This window comes from Salpingoeca rosetta, assembly GCF_000188695.1.
Source record: "Salpingoeca rosetta unplaced genomic scaffold supercont1.11, whole genome shotgun sequence".
In the NCBI taxonomy this organism is placed as follows: Eukaryota; class Choanoflagellata; order Craspedida; family Salpingoecidae; genus Salpingoeca; species Salpingoeca rosetta.
Genome location: NW_004754923.1, coordinates 1,623,196 through 1,640,695, shown reverse-complemented (window position 1 = coordinate 1,640,695; position 17,500 = coordinate 1,623,196). Strand labels below are relative to the sequence as shown.

The following is a 17,500-nucleotide window of genomic DNA, read 5'->3' as shown; positions in this document are numbered from 1 at the left end:
ATCAGCCGAGCGTCTTCTACGAGACGAAGGTCGAGGGCTTCAACGCGCACGAGTTTGTCACGGAGCAAGTATTCTACGACAGCAAGGACGGCACCAAGATCCCCATGTTCATCGTCCACCGCAAGGGTGTGTGTGCGTAATTGTGTGTGTTTGATTGTGCGTAATTGTGTGTGTGTGTGTGTGCGTAATTGTGTGTGTGTGTGTGTGTGTGTGTGTGTGTGTGATTGTGCGTAATTGTGTGTGTGATTGCCTTTGGGGCCTTCAAGATTACTTTCATGGGGGTGTGTCCCTGTTTGTGTGCCATACCCTTATGTGCTCAGCCAGCAACCCTCACCACGCCTCGCCACACGTCATGTCACCAGGCATCCAGCTTGATGGCAGCAACCCGACGTTGCTGTACGGGTATGGCGGGTTCAGCATCTCCCTGACGCCGTTCTTCAGCGTCTCCCGCACCATCTTCTGCGGCAACATGGGCGGCGTCTTTGCCCTCGCAAACATTCGCGGCGGAAAGTGAGTCCTGCCAAAGGTGCTCGTGGTGGTGGTGGTGGTGGTGGTAATGCTATTTGTTCGTGATAGACCAGCTGTCGTACTGCGCCAACCCTTGCCAAAACTTGCCTCGTTCGACCTGCATTGCTGCGGGTGGATGAAGGTGTCGCAAAGAGCCCACATCCACCCTTTGTACCAACTCACTGCACGTGTCTGCTTCCGTGACTAGTGAGTACGGCGAGGATTGGCACAAGGCCGGCACGCTGGAGAACAAGCAAAACTGCTTCGACGACTTTCAGGTACACGCGGTCACACGTGGTCACACGTGCTGTCGGGATTGCACGCTTGTCTGTGTGTGCTCGTACACCAGTTGCTGTCCGCATTTCACGACCACGACCACGAACCTGTGCATGTACACGCAATCACGCTCGCACGCACTTACACTCACACATTTGCACATACACAATCACACACATACACAATCACACACATACACAATCACACACATACACAATCACACACATACACAATCATACACATACACAATCACACGCACCCACGCCCTCCCTGTCGTGCTGTGGCGCAAAAGGCTGCGGCGGAATATCTGATCGCCAACAAGTACACGTGCGCCAAGAAGCTGGCGATTCAAGGCGGCAGCAACGGCGGCCTGCTTGTCGCTGCCTGCGCCAACCAGGTCTGGCTGGGGCTCGGGTCCATGCATGAGGGCGCATATGGTTGTCGTGGTTTGTGGACGTCGCCTGTTCACGCTCACGTGCGCATCCTAGCTGTTGCTCTGATACAAATCTACAAAACACCAACGCCATCATTCACACACACTCGAACAGAACACCATCAAGGACACATGCTTTCGCACTCACTCACTCACTCACTCACTCACTCACTCACTCACACACACACACACACACACACACACACTCACTCACTCACTCACTCACTCACTCACTCTCCCGCTCACTCTCCCGCTCACTCACTCACTCACTCACTCACTCACTCACGCACGCACGCACACACGCACGCACGCACGCACACGTGTGCACCCCAGCGGCCGGAGCTGTATGGGGCGGTGATTGCGCAGGTCGGCGTGATGGACATGCTCCACTTCCACAAGTTCACCATTGGTACGCTGCTGCCGTGTTTGTGTGCGGCTTTGCTGTGGTTTGTTGGTTGGATGTTTTCAATAGGCTGGCATGCGAGCACTTCACATGTTTAAAATGCCATGCGAGCACAACACAGGACACCAAGTCCAGCTAACCTCAATCACGACAGCAGCAGCACATGTCCACTCCTTTTCACTCACGCGCATGCAACCCTACGCCATCCCCCTCTTCCCCTCTTCATGTCTGTGATCCACCACAGGCCATGCGTGGACGACGGATTTCGGGTGTGCGGATGACCCGGAGCAGTTCAAGTGGCTCATCAAGTACTCGCCCATCCACAACGTCAAGCACCGGCCAGACGCCCAATACCCGGCCATGCTGGTGCGCCTCACACACGCGTTGTCTACAGTAGTATGTGTATGTGTGTGTGTGCGTGTGTGTGTGTGTGTGTGTGTGTGTGTGTGTGTGCGTGCGTGTGCGTGCGTGTGCGTTGGAAGCTGTGCTGTGGTGTTGCCATCTCTAATTGCAACCACAACCTAAACCAACGCCTGACTGCTTGTTTGCGCATTACTACACAGCTGCTGACGGCGGACCACGACGACCGCGTTGTGCCGCTGCACACGCTCAAGCTCATCGCCACCCTGCAGCACGAGCTCGGCGACAAGGAGAACCAGGTGAGGCAGCGGCGGTCGTGGCGGTGGCAGTGTGGTGGCCAAGGGCGAGCGTCATCGATGGACAGGGTGATGTGCAGGATGGTGTACAGTGCTCGGTGATGTGCTCGGTTGATTGTCTTCTCACGCAGACGTACAATGCCGTGACGTCCTGTTGTGTGGTGTTGTTCCTCGCAGACCAACCCGTTGCTTGCACGCATCGAGGTTAAGGCTGGACACGGCGCAGGCAAGCCGACACAGAAGCGGGTACGCCAGTGTGTGTGTATGTGTGTGTGTGTGCGTTGTGTGTGTGTGTGTACGTGTGTTGTGTGTGTGTGTGTGTGCGTGTCGTTGTGTGTGTGTGGGTGGGTGGGTGTGCGTGCGTTGTGTGTGTGTTCCCCCTTGTGTGTGTGTGTGTGTGTGTGTGTGTGCATCTGCCAGAGCAACCCTATTTCGCTGCTGCATCTCTATCTTCCCCTGCCCTTTGCTGTCACTCCATGCGCTTTGGCCCTCTGGTTTGCTCATCATTGCCATCTCACACGTGTTCTTCTTTTCGTGCGCGCGCGCACACACACACACAAACATTCTCTTCGCTTCGCAAGCTGGAGGAGATGGCGGATGTGTTTGCGTTTATGGCCAAGACACTGGACATTCAGTGGACCCCTCCCGCTTCCGCCTGAGACAAGCGTTACCAACACACACACACATACACACACACACACACACACGCACGCACACACACACACGCACACACACACACATTTGTTGTGCACAGCGGAGGTGCAAGCCACCGTGTTCAACCTCCTCCCTCCAACCTTGTCGTGTGAGAGCGTGACCAACAACAATAAACACAGCCACAACAAAATGAACATCCACATATCGATGCACGTTGTCTTTGTTGGCAAGCCATTTGAAAGGTTTGTGGCGTGTTGTGTGCATGTGCGTTTGAAAAACGGTTGCATTGCCTTTGTCTCTGTTGGTGCTGGCGACGTTTTGATGTTTTGTTTTGGAGGTTGTGCACGCACTCACGACTTGCCTTTTGTTCGTGGCTGCATGTCTTGTGCAGTGTCTTTGTTTGTGGCATGGTCCCAGCACAACAACGACGCGTTGTCACGCAATTCGCATGACGCTATGACGGCCATTTGCAAGACGACGTGCGCTGCACACCACTTCCACTGCACGAGAGGGTTTCCCACGCACACAACTTTTGCAAGTCGCATTAGTCAGCAAGCCTACATGACACCCAATGCAACCAACAAAGCTGAAACAAGAGCACCCACAAACCACATCAGCAACGTCCGCAAACATGTCCATGTTACTATGTTAGCTGTTGACCCTCTCAACCTGAGCGACCTAGCTGAAGTGTCGACGTGTTTTGCTCTTTTACTGTTTGCGAGGTCGACAGCCAAACCGAACCTTCTCCTTCTCACCTTCATGTGTCTGCGTGTGTTGGACACGACTTCCACCACCTTCTTCTCCTCCATTCGTTGTTTGTTTGGTTTGTGCGTTTGCCACACGTTTTCTGCAGACGATACCACGACCAACAGCAGCAATGCTTGCTCACGCGTCCATACATACGACTCGCGCTTGCGTGCTTTGTCTTGCTCGCGCTGTTGTGCCCATTTTGGCGCCAAAACATCCACGTCTCGTGCCCACACATCACAAGCGCAGATGCTCCAATGCGCACGAAGCGCACGTATCGACCGGCACCGTGAAATCTGACCCGACCCCATGTTTTGTAGTCGTGGCGCACTGAAATTTTCGTTGTTGTTGTTCGCTCAAGCAAGCAACGAGAGGGCGCTTATCAGCAGCGGTGCAGTGGTGCTGTGTGGGAGAAATGTTTCGTTTGCGGTTCTTCTGCTGGTGTGGTTGGTTGGTTGGACAAGAGCAGACCATTCTGCGTGCTTGGGGAACAGCGCGGTGGCGCGTGAGCGATTGCGAGACACCCGAGATCGGTGGTTCGTTGCGGTGAAACGTGCGGGTTTCGCCAAGACGTGCAGAAAGTCACAAACGCGCACAACAACGCAAGCAAACAGCAGCAAGACGACGGCGGGTGTTGCTTTGGTTGTGTGCGCGATGACACAATAACCGAAGCGCATGCATAGCACCCCCTCCCCCCGCCCATTCATTCAGCAACCTCGCATCTTCCATCAGCACTCGCGTCAACACTTGCAACCAACAAACAACAACACCAACAACAACAACAACAGCAGCGAGGGACGCACAGACAAAAAGAGCGCGCCAGAAACGCACCTGTTTCTCATTCCATTCCCTCTCTCTTCCATATCCTTACAGTTGGCTTGGTCGTGCCTTTTGGTTGGCTTTGCCTTTTGCTTTTGCTTCAGCAGGTGACAGTGTTTGTCGTGTTTGTGTTGTTTGCATTTTCACCTCCTCCTTCGCCAACGCAAACACCACCCCGCCTCCTCCCTCCGAGCGTGTTGAAGCTTGTTTGGTGCTGTTGTTTGTGTTTGTTGTTCATTGATGTGACATTTATTGTTTCGAGCACACCCTTCTTCTCTGACACGTTTGAGCGTGTTCGTGCCAGGCAGTGAGAATTGATGAGCGCCTTTGCTTTTGTTGGAGCAACCCCTTCCTTCCCCACAATACTTTTGCGCTGCTTCTCGCTCAAGCACGTCTGAACCATTTCCCTCCCCCCCCCCCTCTCTGATACAGCAATCACCCTCGCTTCCCTTCCCTCGCCTTTTGCTTCCCTTGCTTCCCTTGCTTCCTTGCCTTTTCTCCCCACCTTCTTTCCTTCCTTGCTTCCACACACGACGACGACGACGATGCCCGGCAAGCCCAAGCGGGCCTTTAGCCAGCCGTTGGACGGCCAGCACCCGGACCACCACAACCCGCCCATCGCCGTTGTGCCGCCACACTTGCAGCAGTACTTGCCCACCAGCAGCGCTGCCGCTGCCGTCGCCACCACCACAAGCAGCACCACAAGTAGCAGCAGCAGCAGCAAGGCGGCACGCAAGAAGACCAGGCGAAAGAGCACCAGCAGTGGCAGCGGCGGCGGCAGCAGTGGCAGCTACGGGCTTCGCCGCATGAGCGCCTCGCAGCCAACCACCCAGCCCCGGCCCGTGCCCATGCGCCCTCGACGTGGCGCGCCCCGCGCGTTCCCCTCCCAGTTCCATCGCCTCCAGGCAAGCGGCGCCGCCAGCGCGCTGTGGAGCCCAATGCACATGCGCTACAGCGCGGCTGAGCTGCTGGACACCACCTCGGACAGCAACTGCGTCACCTCCGCCGACGACGACGAGGACAACGAGGTGGACGAGGTGGACGAGGAGGCCGTCATCCACAACCCCCCAGATGACGCTGGCGACCGCGCCGTCTTCACGCAGCACGCGCCCTACGCGTCCGCCTTCACCTTCACCTCCACCCCCACCAACCCCAGCAGCAGCAGCAGCAGCAGCAGCAGCAGCATTTTCGGCTTTGCGGGCGCCGCCCTGCACAACGACAGCACCGGTCACGATGATGATGATGATGGTGATGATGGTGATGACGACGATGGCACGGCAATGGACATGGACATGGGCATGGACAGCCACGCCGCCGATGACGACGACGACAGCGATGTTGATGTGGACGAAGGTGATCTGGCTGTGCTGAAGGTGGCACAGGTGGCACAACAGGCTGCAGGAAGCCAGAGCAGGCCCAAGCCGGCGCTTGCGCAGACGCAGCCCATTGCAGCCGGCATCGCCGCCTTCCAATCGCCGTGCGCGCCTCGCACGCGGCGCCGCGTCACTCCTCGCCTCAGCATCAGCCATGGCAGCGGTGGCAGCCCGCAGCAGCAGACTGCCGGGTGCCCTGCGTGTGCCGAGGAACCGCGCCCCAACATGGTCTGGTTTGTGGGCCACCAACAAGGGCACTGCGACGAGCACGTGCACGTTGTTGCGCGGGACGGGCCCAAGGATGCGCTCAAGATCCGCCACTACCTCGCCCGCCGCAGCAATCCAGGCGTGCCGGTACGTCTTTTGTGTTTTGTTTGTTTGTGTTTTGTTTGTTTGTGTGTGTGTGTGTGTGTGTGTGTGTGTGTGTGTGTGTGTGTGTGTGTGTGTGTGTGTGTGTGTGTGTGTGTGTGTGTGTGTGTGTGTGTGTGTGTGTCGTCGTCTCTCTCTCTCTCTCTCTCTCTCTCTCTCTCTCTCTCTCTCTCTCTCTCTCTCTCTGTCTGTCTGTCTGTATGTTTCCACCACTGTATGCCTCCCGACATCGTTCAAAGGCACTCACCCCCCCCCCTTGCCAACCACTGTCTCGCAAAACAGTGCAGGATGCTGACGCTGCCTGAGGAAATGGTGCAGGCGAATTGACCTATCCCACCGCGATGACACCCGCTCACGTTCTCTCTCTGTCTGTCTCTCTGTCTGTCTCTCTCTATTTCTCCTTTGTATCATCTCCTGTGCAATGGCCATCCCCGTGTGCCTGTCCTGCAGACACACACGCGTTTGTTTTTCTCCCTGTGGCACACAGAGCGCTGGGCGTTCTCCGTTGCTTCGTGTATGTGCGCGTGTCTGTGTTTGCGCGCGTTTCGGTGCGTTGTCTTTGCGCATGCGCCGCGCTGTTCTAACTGCTTTGCTGTTCTCTCTGCTGCTTGGCACTTTGTTGTATGGTGTCTTTTATTTTCCACCACCATTTCGTGCCCACAATGTGACATTGTGACTGACCTGCTTGATGACCTAACTGAAGATATGTGCGGCTGGCTTCCTCCTGCTGCTGCTTTGCTGTTAAATGTTGTTTGATGTTTATTGTTGCTGCTGTTGGTACATAGTGCCTTGCCTGTCCCCGTGTTATTTTTGTGCTCGCCCACACGGCAACCTCGCGCCCTCTCGCTCCCCATGCACTGCTGCGACTGGGCATGCGTGCTCCTCGTGCTTCTGGTGTGACGCGCTTCCCACAGCTGCGCCTTCACCACACACACGCATGCACGCATTTGCGCGCCCTTTTTTTTTCCTTTGGTTTCTACGCTGCCACTGGTGCTCGTGCACACTTGGCAGTGCACATGAAACAATGGCGTGTGATGTGACAGTCACTCTACCCTCCCTCTTCTCCCTCCTTCCTTTGCCCCGCTGCATGTTGTGTTCATGATCACATGCACCATGCATTGCTGCCGTCACGTGCATGTCGCAGGGTCGTTTGTCGTTTGTCGTGTGCGTGTTTGAGCCTACTGAATCGTCGCTTCCGTGTTGTTCTTTTCTGAAACATTAAACTACGCCCCCCCCATGCCTGCTTGCCAACACTTGAAACCGCCTACTGATTGGCTGCCTCGCCACACACCAACTCAAAACCTTCGCTTTGCCAAGGAACGTGAGAAAGGTGCAAACACACACACACACACACAGACACACACACACACAGACACACACACTCACACTCACACACGCACACACACACACACACACACACACGTGCACGGCACGTGGTGTTGAACAGTGGGCTGGTTGTTTACTGGTGATTTATGTACAACAAAGGAGAAGAGGCGGGAGCACCAAGAAGAAACAAAACTGGAAGGAGTTAAGAGCGAGAGATAGGCAAGCAGTGCAACTACTGGCAAAGGCACTGAAAGGACTGATGTGAACAAGCGCCATGCGTGCAAGCGCACACAGTCATGTCAGACGCATGTCACAGCAAGCCAGTCATTGCTGGTGCTCGCGCTGCTTCCGCAATGCCTCCTTGCGCTTGCGCGCCTTGGCCAAGTTCTTTTGTCGCTGCGCTTCCCGCTGTCAGGTTGCGTGTGTGTGTGTGTTTTTTTTTTTTTTTTGGGGGGGGGGGGCGGCAAACAAAAGTGTGAATGACAGCAACACTCGTGCTGTATGCGTACGTGTCACGTACGATGGGGCAGGTTGAGGAGGGGAGGGCAAGCACCTCCGCGCCACCAGCTCAAAGCACGTCAGCACACACACACACACACACATACACACACACATACACATACGCACACACATACACACACACACAATCCAAAACGTACTGCTTCCTTCAGGCACTTGTCCAAGGCACTGTTGATTTCGTTGCAGGCGCCCATCAGCTTGGCTTTTGGGTTCTAACAAGAGGCAAAGCCAAGCAAGCAAAGTGCACCAGCGCACACACGTCAAAATGTCAAACAAAATCCACACAATGCACACGCAACGCAAGATGAAAGCAGATGGCAATTCCGGTTGCAAGCAACAGGTCCACAAGCACACTAAACAGAGAGGATAGACATCCCGCCTCCCTTGCGCGTGGGCTCGAGCCTCACCTCCTCGTGACACTGGCGCAGTGCCTTGATGAGGTGCGCGCACTCGGGGCGCAGCTCTTCGCTCAGCTGCGGGTGCATGGTACGAGTGCGTGTGTGGTGCAAGCAGTGTGATGGCGCGGCGGAACCAGCAACAGGATAAAACTGTCCACGACACCATGAAATCAGTCCATATCACCCTCCGCTTTTTCTGCGCTGAGCACTTTCCCAGTCGCTGCTGCTGCTGCTCGCATCCACCACCTGCTCTGCTCTGCTCTGCTCTACTCTGCTCTCGTGCTCCTTCCTTCCCGCCCTTTGTTTTGTCTGGTCTGCCACCATGTCCTCTGGAAAGGAGTGGGATCGCAATGGCTCGTTCATGAAGAAGCCCTCCACGGGATGGCTGCATGACGACCACGCCCTCATGAACGGCGACGGCATCTTCTACGCTGTCCGCGTACGTTGCTCTCCTGCCTCTCCCACTTGTTCCCGTTTTGCTATGTTGACTGTCTGTGTGGGTGTGATGTGGAGTGATGTGATGTGACATGACGTGGAGTGGTGTGCTGTGTGTTGTGTGATGCGATGTGATGTGGAGTGTTGTGACGTGGTGGGAGTGAAATGCTATGGGCTGGATCGAACACATGACACACTCCCGTGGTTGCAGGACACTTGTGCATGTGTGTGCGCATGGGTGTGTGTATGTTTACTGCGGTTGGTTGGGATCTACAAGCGTGCGTGCGCCATTATTCACTTGCTCACCCCACCCCACCCCCGATACACGTCTGATCGCCTTGTGATCCGTAGTATGTCGGCAGCATGCGCATGGACCGCTCCATGCGGACCATGGACTTCAACACAAGAACTGAGGTCACCAGGTGAGATGTCCACGCGCACAAGCGTGCAGCCCACTGCTGGCGGCGATGCACATCGTGTTCCTAATGAGCTTCTTGTTTTGCCCACGCTTCTTGTTCCCACGCTGTTCGACTCATGCGCACACACACACACACACACGCACGTCCATTGCACAGAGAGGCCATCAAGCTTGTGTGCGAAGCTGCAGGCTTGCTCCCACCCAAGAAACGCAAAGTGTCGCAGATTGTCAAGGAGACACTGACACGTACGTGCTCGTGGCGCTGGCTGGTCGAGCCTGTTGTGCTCCTCCTTTTCTTCCTTCGATCCTCCTTTTCCTGCATTGCCCCTCCTTTTCTTCCTCTGGCCCCTTCATGTCTGTCTGATTCGGATTAATCGCTGGCAATGTGGCGAGTGTGGCGTTCCACAACCTCTCACGCGGCACGTGCTTCGCCTGTAGACGACCCTCTCGTGCGCAACTGGGACGTCAAGTTCACCATCTCCACCGGCGGCATTGCCCTTGTCGTTGTCCAGACCAACGAGGTGTGTGTTTATGTGTGTGCCTCTGTTTATGTGTGTGTGTGTTTCTCTCTCTCTCTCTCTCTCTCTCTCTCTCTCTCTCTCTCTCTCTCTCTCTCTCTCTCTCTCTCTCTCTCTCTCTCTCTCTCTCTCTCTCTCTCTCTCTCTCTTTGTGTGTGTGAGGAAGTTTAGAATAGCTTTCACTCTCCGTCGCTGTACCTGTACGGCACGCAAACACACACACACACACACACACACACACACACACACAAACACACACACACACACAGTCTCCCTTCTCTACGTTTTGGCGTGGTTGTGTTGCTGATACACTCCCAACTCAACCAACTCACCCCCCTTCCTTCCCTTGTCCATGATGCAGGTGATTGCAAACCACATCATGCCGGCCATCTCGTTTGCCACGGGCGGGTCGTCGCACGACTACACCACGCTCGCCTACGTCGCCAAGGACAGCCGCAACGTGCGCGAGTGCCACGTGTTTGAGTGCAGCGACATGGCGCAGGAGATTATGGCCACCATCGGGCAGGCCTTTGAGCTGCGTTACAAGGCGTTCCTCAAGAAGTCCATGGAGCGGCAGAACATGCTTGCGCAGCAGCCCGTCCAGTCGCAGGCCATCTACGGTGACAGCTCCGGTGTCACGTACCAGAGCGCACAGCAGGTCAAAGGTGCGTTCAATTGTGTGTCTCGTGTGTGTGTGTGTGTGTGTGTGTCTCGTGTGTCTCGTGTGTCTCGTGTGTTTGATTGATTGTTTTTTTTTTTTGTGTGTGTGTGTGCGTCTCATGTGTCGTGTGTGTGGTGTGCCTGTGCTCCTTCTCGCGTGTTTGTGGTGTGGCACAACCCACGTGTTGTTGGTCTCCAATTGCAAAACAACCGCCTCCTCCAACCCCCCCTTCACTCCTCACCTTCCCCCCCCCTTTCAAATTTTCTGTTGCGTGCAGGCCAGTACGACGACCTGCCTGAGGTGGACGAGTATGGTGGCGACGACGCATATGGGGACATGGACAGCTATGGTGACACGGGGTACCCGCAGGTCAACCCGCACGACCCGGCGTACGACGCTGTCGACGACGACGGCATGTATGGTGATGTGGAGGGCGTGACGCCCACCGGTCTCAACAATCCGGGCTACCTTGATGTCTCCATGGGCCCCGTCTACGACAACCCCAACGCCCAGCAGGTGTGGGTAGTGTTTGCTTGTTGTGCGTTGTGCGTATGTGTGCGTGCACATGTGTGCGTGTGTGTGCGTGCACATGTGTGCGTGTGTGTGCGTGTGTGTGTGTGTGTGTTCTGCGGAACTGCGTACAGTGTCCTTGCTGAACTGAACCCCTCATGCACACACACGCAACACGCACGCACACACGCACGCAATACACACGCACCCACTCTACCCACCGCCAACCGCCTCGGCATTGCGTGCGTGCACGACACAGGGCGGCGCGCGCGTGGGCAGCGACCCGGCGTACGACAACCCGCAGGACGTGCTTGCAGAGGGGCGACAGCAGCAGCAGCGGGTGCAGCTGGAGCACGCCGACTACGACTACGCAACAGACATGCCGGACTACGAGGAGGACTTTGAGGTCGACGTCGACGACCTCATGCAGGTGAGGCCGCAGTGCTGCTGGGTTGGTTGTTGGGTGTGATGATGGCTATGATGGGCGTGGTGCAGTGGCGGTTGTTGTTGGTTGGTTGTTTGGGTGTTAATGGCGGTGGTGGCCGTTAGTGGCAACGCACGCGTGGCGCCTGTCTCCCTTGGTATCAAGGTGCTTGCCACTGCTGTCTCTGCTTCACTGCACGCCACCAAATACAAAGCAACTCGCCCAACTCGCCCAACTCAATCCACACAATACCGCACGCCCACCAACCCCTCCCCCGCTTCCCTCTCCAACCTTTCCTTCGTGCACCAGGCGCCGAGTGCGGGTGCGCAGCGGGAGTTGAGTGCGGAGCCGTGGTTCCATGGGCAGGTCAGCCGCGCCGCTGCAGACTCCATCCTCCAATATGACGGCGACTTCTTCGTCCGCGAGAGCATGCAGTCCCGCGGCCAGTACATCCTCTCCGCCATGCACAAGGTGCCGGGCACAGGGGTGATGGGTGTGTGTGAATGTGTGTGTGTGAAGGGTTTGTGAATGTGTTTGTTAATGTGTTTGCTAATGTGTAAATGTGTGTGTGTGTGTGTGTGTAAATCTGTGTGGCTGTGTCCGTGTTCGCGCTTGTCGCAGCTTGGTTGCATTTGTCGATACTTGCAGAGACTGCGTTTGTACAACTCGTGATTTTGAACTCCACATTCACTGAGCTCAAAAAATTCCACCACACCACTAACTTCGCATGTATGTGCATGTGTGTATGTGTGTGTATATGTGTGTGTATGTGTGTGTGTGTGTGCACAGGGCGAGAAGAAGCACCTGCTGCTGGTTGATCCGTCGGGTCAAGTCCGCACAAAGGACATGGCCTTTGACTCCGTCTCGCACCTCATCAACTACCATCTCCGCGCTCGCCTCCCCATCATCTCCCGCGGCAGGTGTGTGTGTGTGTATGTGTCTGTGTGTCTGTCTGTGTCTGTGTGTGTGTGTCTGTGTGTGTGTCTGTGTGTGTCTGTGCATGGTCTGTGCCCCCTCCCCCTCCCCGCATCCCCGCTTTCTTGTCTGCTCTCCTTCCTTCGCCGTTCCCCCCCCCCCTCCACCTCACTCGTCCACAACCTCGTCACCCCACTGTGTCGTCCCTGCAGCCGCATCGTGCTTGGCCAGGCCGTCCGCGCCCTCCCCGGCGGATACGCCAAGCTCGCAAAGAAGTAGACCAGCGCACGCACACACACACACACACACACACACACACATGAGCACACGTTTCTGGTTTTCAAGTGCATGCGAGCGTGCACGTGTTTCTTCAGAGCAGCAGATGATCTTTTTGTGCCCGCTGTTCCGCTCCTCCTCCCTATACGAGAGTTGTCGTTCTTCCCATCCTTCGCCTGGGGGGGGGGGGTGTTGTCTGTTTCCCTTTTCTCTCCTAATTTCGCTGTTGGTGCCGTGTTGCAATGCATCTCCGTTATCTCCTTCTCTCCTCCTCCGATGCCCAGGCTTCCCTCCTTTCTTTCTTTCCTTCCTGCTTCCCTCCCTGCTTCCTCGCTCGTCACTGCTTCTCCGTCACTCCCAATCAAATAGCGCCTTCGCCTTTGACTTCAATCGCAGTCGTGTCACACACAACCCTAACCCCCTCCCCCGGCTGCAATCCTTGTAACACACACACACACACACACACACACACACACACACACACACACACACACACACACGCACACGTGATGTGTGGGTCTGTCATTGCATCGGTTTAGAGAGTGAATCAGAGCAACAAGGACGACGACGAAGAGGAGTGTGCATGTACAGGAGAGGAGAAACCATGATAGCAACCGATGAAAAACACACACACACACACACACAACAACACAACAGCAATACGAGCGGAACCACAAGCAGAAACAGGGGAGTGAAGGGCCAGATATGCAAGTGGCCATGAACACGCGTTATCACGGTGCATGACGAGGAGGAGGAAGGAGAGGGGGTGGTGGTAATCTAACCAAACAACAAAAGAATATGGAAGCTTGTGCTCCAGAGCAAGGTGCCGTGCATGCTGGTGTTGTGTTATGTTTGGTGTGCAGTACCAGCCGAGCCACAACACCACGCCACACTTTGTCACAGCACAAGACTGCTGCACAACACGGCATTGCACGGAGAGCGTGTGTTGCATCACCCGGCTTACTCGACGACAGTGCCGAGCTTTGTCTGGTTCCAGATGGTTCGCAGCTCGTTGAAGACCTTCTTCGCACCAAAGCACGACACGCGCAACTCAGAGTGTGTCTCGTCAGCCGCACAGATTGTGATGGTTCCTCTGCGAAAGTAGGAAGGGGCGTGTTGTGAAGCAGGGTGGTGCACGCAAGGAGGACGGGGGTTGAGGTATGGGGAAATGGGTGGGGGAAGATGGATGCGCGTGTACCAGCATGCAAAGCGATTGATGAGCGTGTGAACACAGGCAGGAGGTGGCAAGTTGTTGAGGGAGAGGGGGGAGAGGGGGGGAAGCATGTACGCACTGTCACACGCAGACACAGGTGCACACACACACAGAGGCATATCCACACGCAGAGGCATTTCCACACAGTGACACTTACGCACACAGACATACACACACAGACACACCTGTTGATGCACATTTGGAAGCAGGAGCGGTCAAAGCCAATGTCCTTGACACGGCGCAAGTCAAGTGTGTCCTCGTTGCCAAAGCAGCAGCCAGATGCCGTGTCAATGCGCTTCGTTGTCACCTTGATCTTCACTGTCGCGTGGTGTGTGTGGTGTGGCGTTGGATGAGTTGGCATCACATCATATCTATTGGCAATGCCGATGCAACACATGCACTGCCCGACACTCCAACAAGCCAGCACTCGCCCTCATCTCTCGTGATGTACACATGTTTGCCCTGTGGGCTCTGGTGAAGTGAAGTGCACACATCCCCACTCGACCAACCTGGTGAGCAGGCGATGCACGACAGGAGGCAGTACGGATACAAGGTGCGGGTGAAGATGACTTTGGAGTTCTCTGTCTCGTCATACGACGTTTCCTTGAACTTTGGGTTCTCCTTGCCGCAGTTGGTGCAGAATCTGCAAGTTGTGCAAGTTGTGTGTGTGTGTATTGTTGTTGTTGTTGTTGTTGTTGTTGTTGTTGTTGTTGTTGTTGTTGTTGTTGTTGTTGTTGTTGTTGTTGTTGTTGTTGTTGTTGTTGTTGTTGTTGTTGTTGTTGTTGTTGTGTGTGCAAGTTGTGTGTGTGTGTGTGAGTGAACGTTGTGCAAGTTGTGTGTGCAAGTTGGTGTGTGCAGCAGTTGATGGCTCCACGCGATGTACAAACAGTCCCATCTCTGGACGCAACGCATTTGCGACTACCATCACCACCAGCCAGCCAGACAACCAGCACAACATACACAGTACCGTCGTGTGCCGACGACCTCCTGGCACTCGATGCACTTGTCCTGGGCGTTCATATTGATGATGCGTAGCAGCTGTTGTTGTTGTGATGGGCGAGAGGCAGGGAGCGATGACAAAGACGAAGCAAGCAAGAAGGTGGTTTGTGTGTGCAGTTTGGTGGTGGCGATGAGTAGGCGTTCACAATGCGCACTGTATGTAAGTTTCTTTGCTGTAAATTGTGTGGATTTCGCTGCCATGGTGGATAGCACGGACACGCCCTCCCTGTTTTACCACTCCTCCCACATCAGCACGACTTCAACCCTGAACCTTGCTGCCTTGCGTCGCTCGCGTGCTTCGATTGTTTGCTCACCATGGCGGAACTCCACGCAGAAGTGCCTCCAGGCAGCCATGTATGTGCTGTGCTGTGTGTGTGTGCATGTATGTTTGTGTGTGTGTGTGTGTGTGTTGTGTGGTGTGTGTATGTATGTGTGTTTGTGCATGTGTGTGTACACGTGCTGACCACACACATCCAACCTGCCGCTTGTTTCACTGCCATCCCTGCCACTTGTACTCACACACACACACACACACACACACACACACACACACACACACACACACATCACTTCTCCCTGTCCCCTCCTCCCTCTCTCACGCACCCGTACACAGCTGACAGAGAGGCAGATGGAAGATCTGAAGACAACATTCCGCAAGGTATTTCGACGCTGCACCGCTCTGCGCGCGCACACACACAAGCTAACATGCACATGAACTTTCTCTCTCTCTCTCTCTCACTCTCACACACACACACGAACATGTATTCACTCTCTCACACCACACCAACTCGCTCTCTTGCGTGCACTGCATCAGTTTGACGCGAATGGCAATGGCGTGATCACACTTGAGGAGCTCAAGCAAGCCATCGCCAGCGTCTCCTACCGCAGGTCACAGGACCCAGAGGGTAAGCGCGCTGTTTTGCCACAATACAGCTCGCCATCACACAAGCTCGCAAAGCGCGCTCGTTTGCCGCAGACACACACACACACACACACTCACTCACTCACTCACACACACACACTCACACACTCACACACTCACACACACGCAGCCGTGGCCATGGAGATGCTGTCGCTGTCGGATGAGGACAAGGACAAAGGAGTGACGTTCCAGGAGTTTGTCAACTCCATTGTGTACCGCACCAACCCGCAGGGCCAGAGCACCACCGGGTTCAGGTCGCTGGTGAAGAAAGTGGCGCTTGCGTACGTCAAGAAGTCCGAGCAAGCCAAACAAGAGGACTACCTCGACCAGTACAAGTTCTGGCCCCCACCCGTGTTTATGCTGCTCATCACTATCGTCATCATCATTGTCAGTGCCCATTTGACACGGCTTGCACTGAATGGCAATCCTTCTGTGCCGTCACCGCAGCACCACGTGCATTCACGGTTCCTGTTCACAGTGCGCGGGTCATCATCTCACACTTACCCCCCCCCCCCACACACACACACACGCACACGCACACACTTACTCCACGCACACACACACACCACTGTATCTCCTCATCTCTGCGGCTGCTGCAGGTGTTTGCCGTGTACTCTGCGCGGGAGTGCGGCCCCGACGTCGACCTGGAGTGCCCCGTCAGCTTCTCCAGCGAGCTCGCCTTCCGCCCAGGCTGCAGGGTACACCCCCCACCCTCTACCTCTTGCTGCGCTCGACACAAGCTGCTGTTGTTGGCTGTTGCGTTGCGTGCCCTTCACTGCTGCTTGCGGCTCCACGTTGGTTGTGGCAGTGGTGCCAATTCTTCTAGTGGTCACTCCCTCGCCTTTGTCAACTCACCGCCTGGCGTTACTCACCCGCTGGTTTCTGCAGGAGGAGGTGTACCGGTTCATCACATACATCTTCGTGCACGCCGGTATCACCCACATCCTCTTCAACTGCCTCCTCCAGGTGCGGGCGAACACCACACTCCCCGTGCTTGATGCTCGGTTGCTTTCAAATTTGACACTGGCTCCACCTGTTGATGCATCCAGTCTTTACAGCTTCAGCACAACAGCATACACCATACACACGTACACACACACACTGACACTCACATACACACTCACACACATACACATACGCGCGTGCGCGTCTGCTTCGAACCCCCACCCCCTCCCCGTATAACGCGTCAACCATGACGTCCTCCCATCTTAGGTGATTGTTGGCATTCCGCTAGAGCTGGTGCATGGCCCGCTGCGCATCATGGGTGTCTATCTTCTCGGCGGGCTCGCAGGCTCGTTTGCATCCTCCGTGGTAGACCCAAACGCGAACCTCGTCGGGTCAGTCTCTTGAGCTACATGCCCTGGGTCGTATGTCGATGTAAGAGGAGGTGCTCGCTTTGCTTCGTTGCGCTTTCTCGCGTGTTTTTCGTCATTGATTGTCATTCACAGCCCGCTCTCTCTCTCTCTCTCTCTCTCTCTCTCTCTCTCTCTCTCTCTCTCTCTCTCTCTCTCTCTCTCTCTCTCTCTCTCTCTCTCTCTCTCTCTCTCTCTCTCTCTCTCTCTCTCTCTCTCTGTCTCTCTCTGTCACTCTCTCTATCTCTCTCTCTCTCTGTGTCTCTCTCTCTCTCTCTCTCTAATTTTCTCTTCTTTCTAACACATATTATCTCTATATATATCTCACACTCTCTCTCTCACACACTCACTCTGTCACGCACTAACACTGTGTGTAC

General features: G+C 55.3%; 6 protein-coding genes across 6 annotated transcripts in view; 4 read left to right on the top strand and 2 right to left on the bottom strand.

Moving 5' to 3' along the window:
• The window catches only part of PTSG_05063 (prolyl endopeptidase), a 7,031-nt gene extending 3,918 nt beyond the window's left edge, over nt 1–3,113 (top strand). The window contains exons 13-21 of the mRNA XM_004994324.1: nt 6–126; nt 363–510; nt 716–785; nt 1,076–1,180; nt 1,550–1,625; nt 1,864–1,985; nt 2,183–2,278; nt 2,453–2,521; nt 2,857–3,113. Of these exons, the coding sequence (XP_004994381.1) occupies nt 6–126; nt 363–510; nt 716–785; nt 1,076–1,180; nt 1,550–1,625; nt 1,864–1,985; nt 2,183–2,278; nt 2,453–2,521; nt 2,857–2,934 (885 nt within the window). The 3' untranslated portion in view covers nt 2,935–3,113. The remainder of the gene's footprint in view (nt 1–5; nt 127–362; nt 511–715; nt 786–1,075; nt 1,181–1,549; nt 1,626–1,863; nt 1,986–2,182; nt 2,279–2,452; nt 2,522–2,856) is intronic.
• Nucleotides 3,114–4,881: 1,768 nt separating this feature from the next.
• On the top strand, nt 4,882–7,476 carry PTSG_05062 (uncharacterized protein). The gene is made up of 2 exons (XM_004994323.1): nt 4,882–6,222; nt 6,520–7,476. The coding sequence occupies exons 1-2, from the start codon at nt 5,041–5,043 to the stop codon at nt 6,562–6,564; spliced, it is 1,227 nt and encodes a 408-aa protein (XP_004994380.1). The 5' UTR covers nt 4,882–5,040; the 3' UTR covers nt 6,565–7,476.
• Nucleotides 7,477–7,683: 207 nt separating this feature from the next.
• PTSG_05061 (uncharacterized protein) lies at nt 7,684–8,631 on the bottom strand. The gene is made up of 3 exons (XM_004994322.1): nt 8,490–8,631; nt 8,223–8,294; nt 7,684–7,971 (listed from the first exon to the last, which is right to left on the bottom strand). The coding sequence occupies exons 1-3, from the start codon at nt 8,565–8,567 to the stop codon at nt 7,888–7,890; spliced, it is 234 nt and encodes a 77-aa protein (XP_004994379.1). The 5' UTR covers nt 8,568–8,631; the 3' UTR covers nt 7,684–7,887.
• A 45-nt stretch (nt 8,632–8,676) lies between these two features.
• On the top strand, nt 8,677–13,016 carry PTSG_05060 (uncharacterized protein). The gene is made up of 10 exons (XM_004994321.1): nt 8,677–8,919; nt 9,267–9,337; nt 9,491–9,579; nt 9,772–9,854; nt 10,213–10,516; nt 10,790–11,028; nt 11,282–11,452; nt 11,756–11,917; nt 12,236–12,366; nt 12,574–13,016. The coding sequence occupies exons 1-10, from the start codon at nt 8,803–8,805 to the stop codon at nt 12,638–12,640; spliced, it is 1,434 nt and encodes a 477-aa protein (XP_004994378.1). The 5' UTR covers nt 8,677–8,802; the 3' UTR covers nt 12,641–13,016.
• Nucleotides 13,017–13,155: 139 nt separating this feature from the next.
• On the bottom strand, nt 13,156–15,011 carry PTSG_05059 (uncharacterized protein). Its single transcript, XM_004994320.1, has 4 exons — nt 14,818–15,011; nt 14,360–14,493; nt 14,036–14,168; nt 13,156–13,730 (listed from the first exon to the last, which is right to left on the bottom strand). Exons 1-4 carry the CDS (start codon nt 14,868–14,870, stop codon nt 13,598–13,600), a joined length of 453 nt encoding a protein of 150 aa, XP_004994377.1. The 5' UTR covers nt 14,871–15,011; the 3' UTR covers nt 13,156–13,597.
• A 153-nt stretch (nt 15,012–15,164) lies between these two features.
• PTSG_05058 (uncharacterized protein) overlaps nt 15,165–17,500 on the top strand; it is a gene marked incomplete at its 5' end in the record, with an annotated part of 4,069 nt that continues 1,733 nt past the window's right edge. Inside the window, 7 exons of the mRNA XM_004994319.1 lie at nt 15,165–15,203; nt 15,463–15,507; nt 15,664–15,754; nt 15,902–16,158; nt 16,371–16,469; nt 16,660–16,761; nt 17,220–17,476. Coding sequence (XP_004994376.1) covers nt 15,165–15,203; nt 15,463–15,507; nt 15,664–15,754; nt 15,902–16,158; nt 16,371–16,469; nt 16,660–16,761; nt 17,220–17,476 — 890 coding nt within the window. The remainder of the gene's footprint in view (nt 15,204–15,462; nt 15,508–15,663; nt 15,755–15,901; nt 16,159–16,370; nt 16,470–16,659; nt 16,762–17,219; nt 17,477–17,500) is intronic.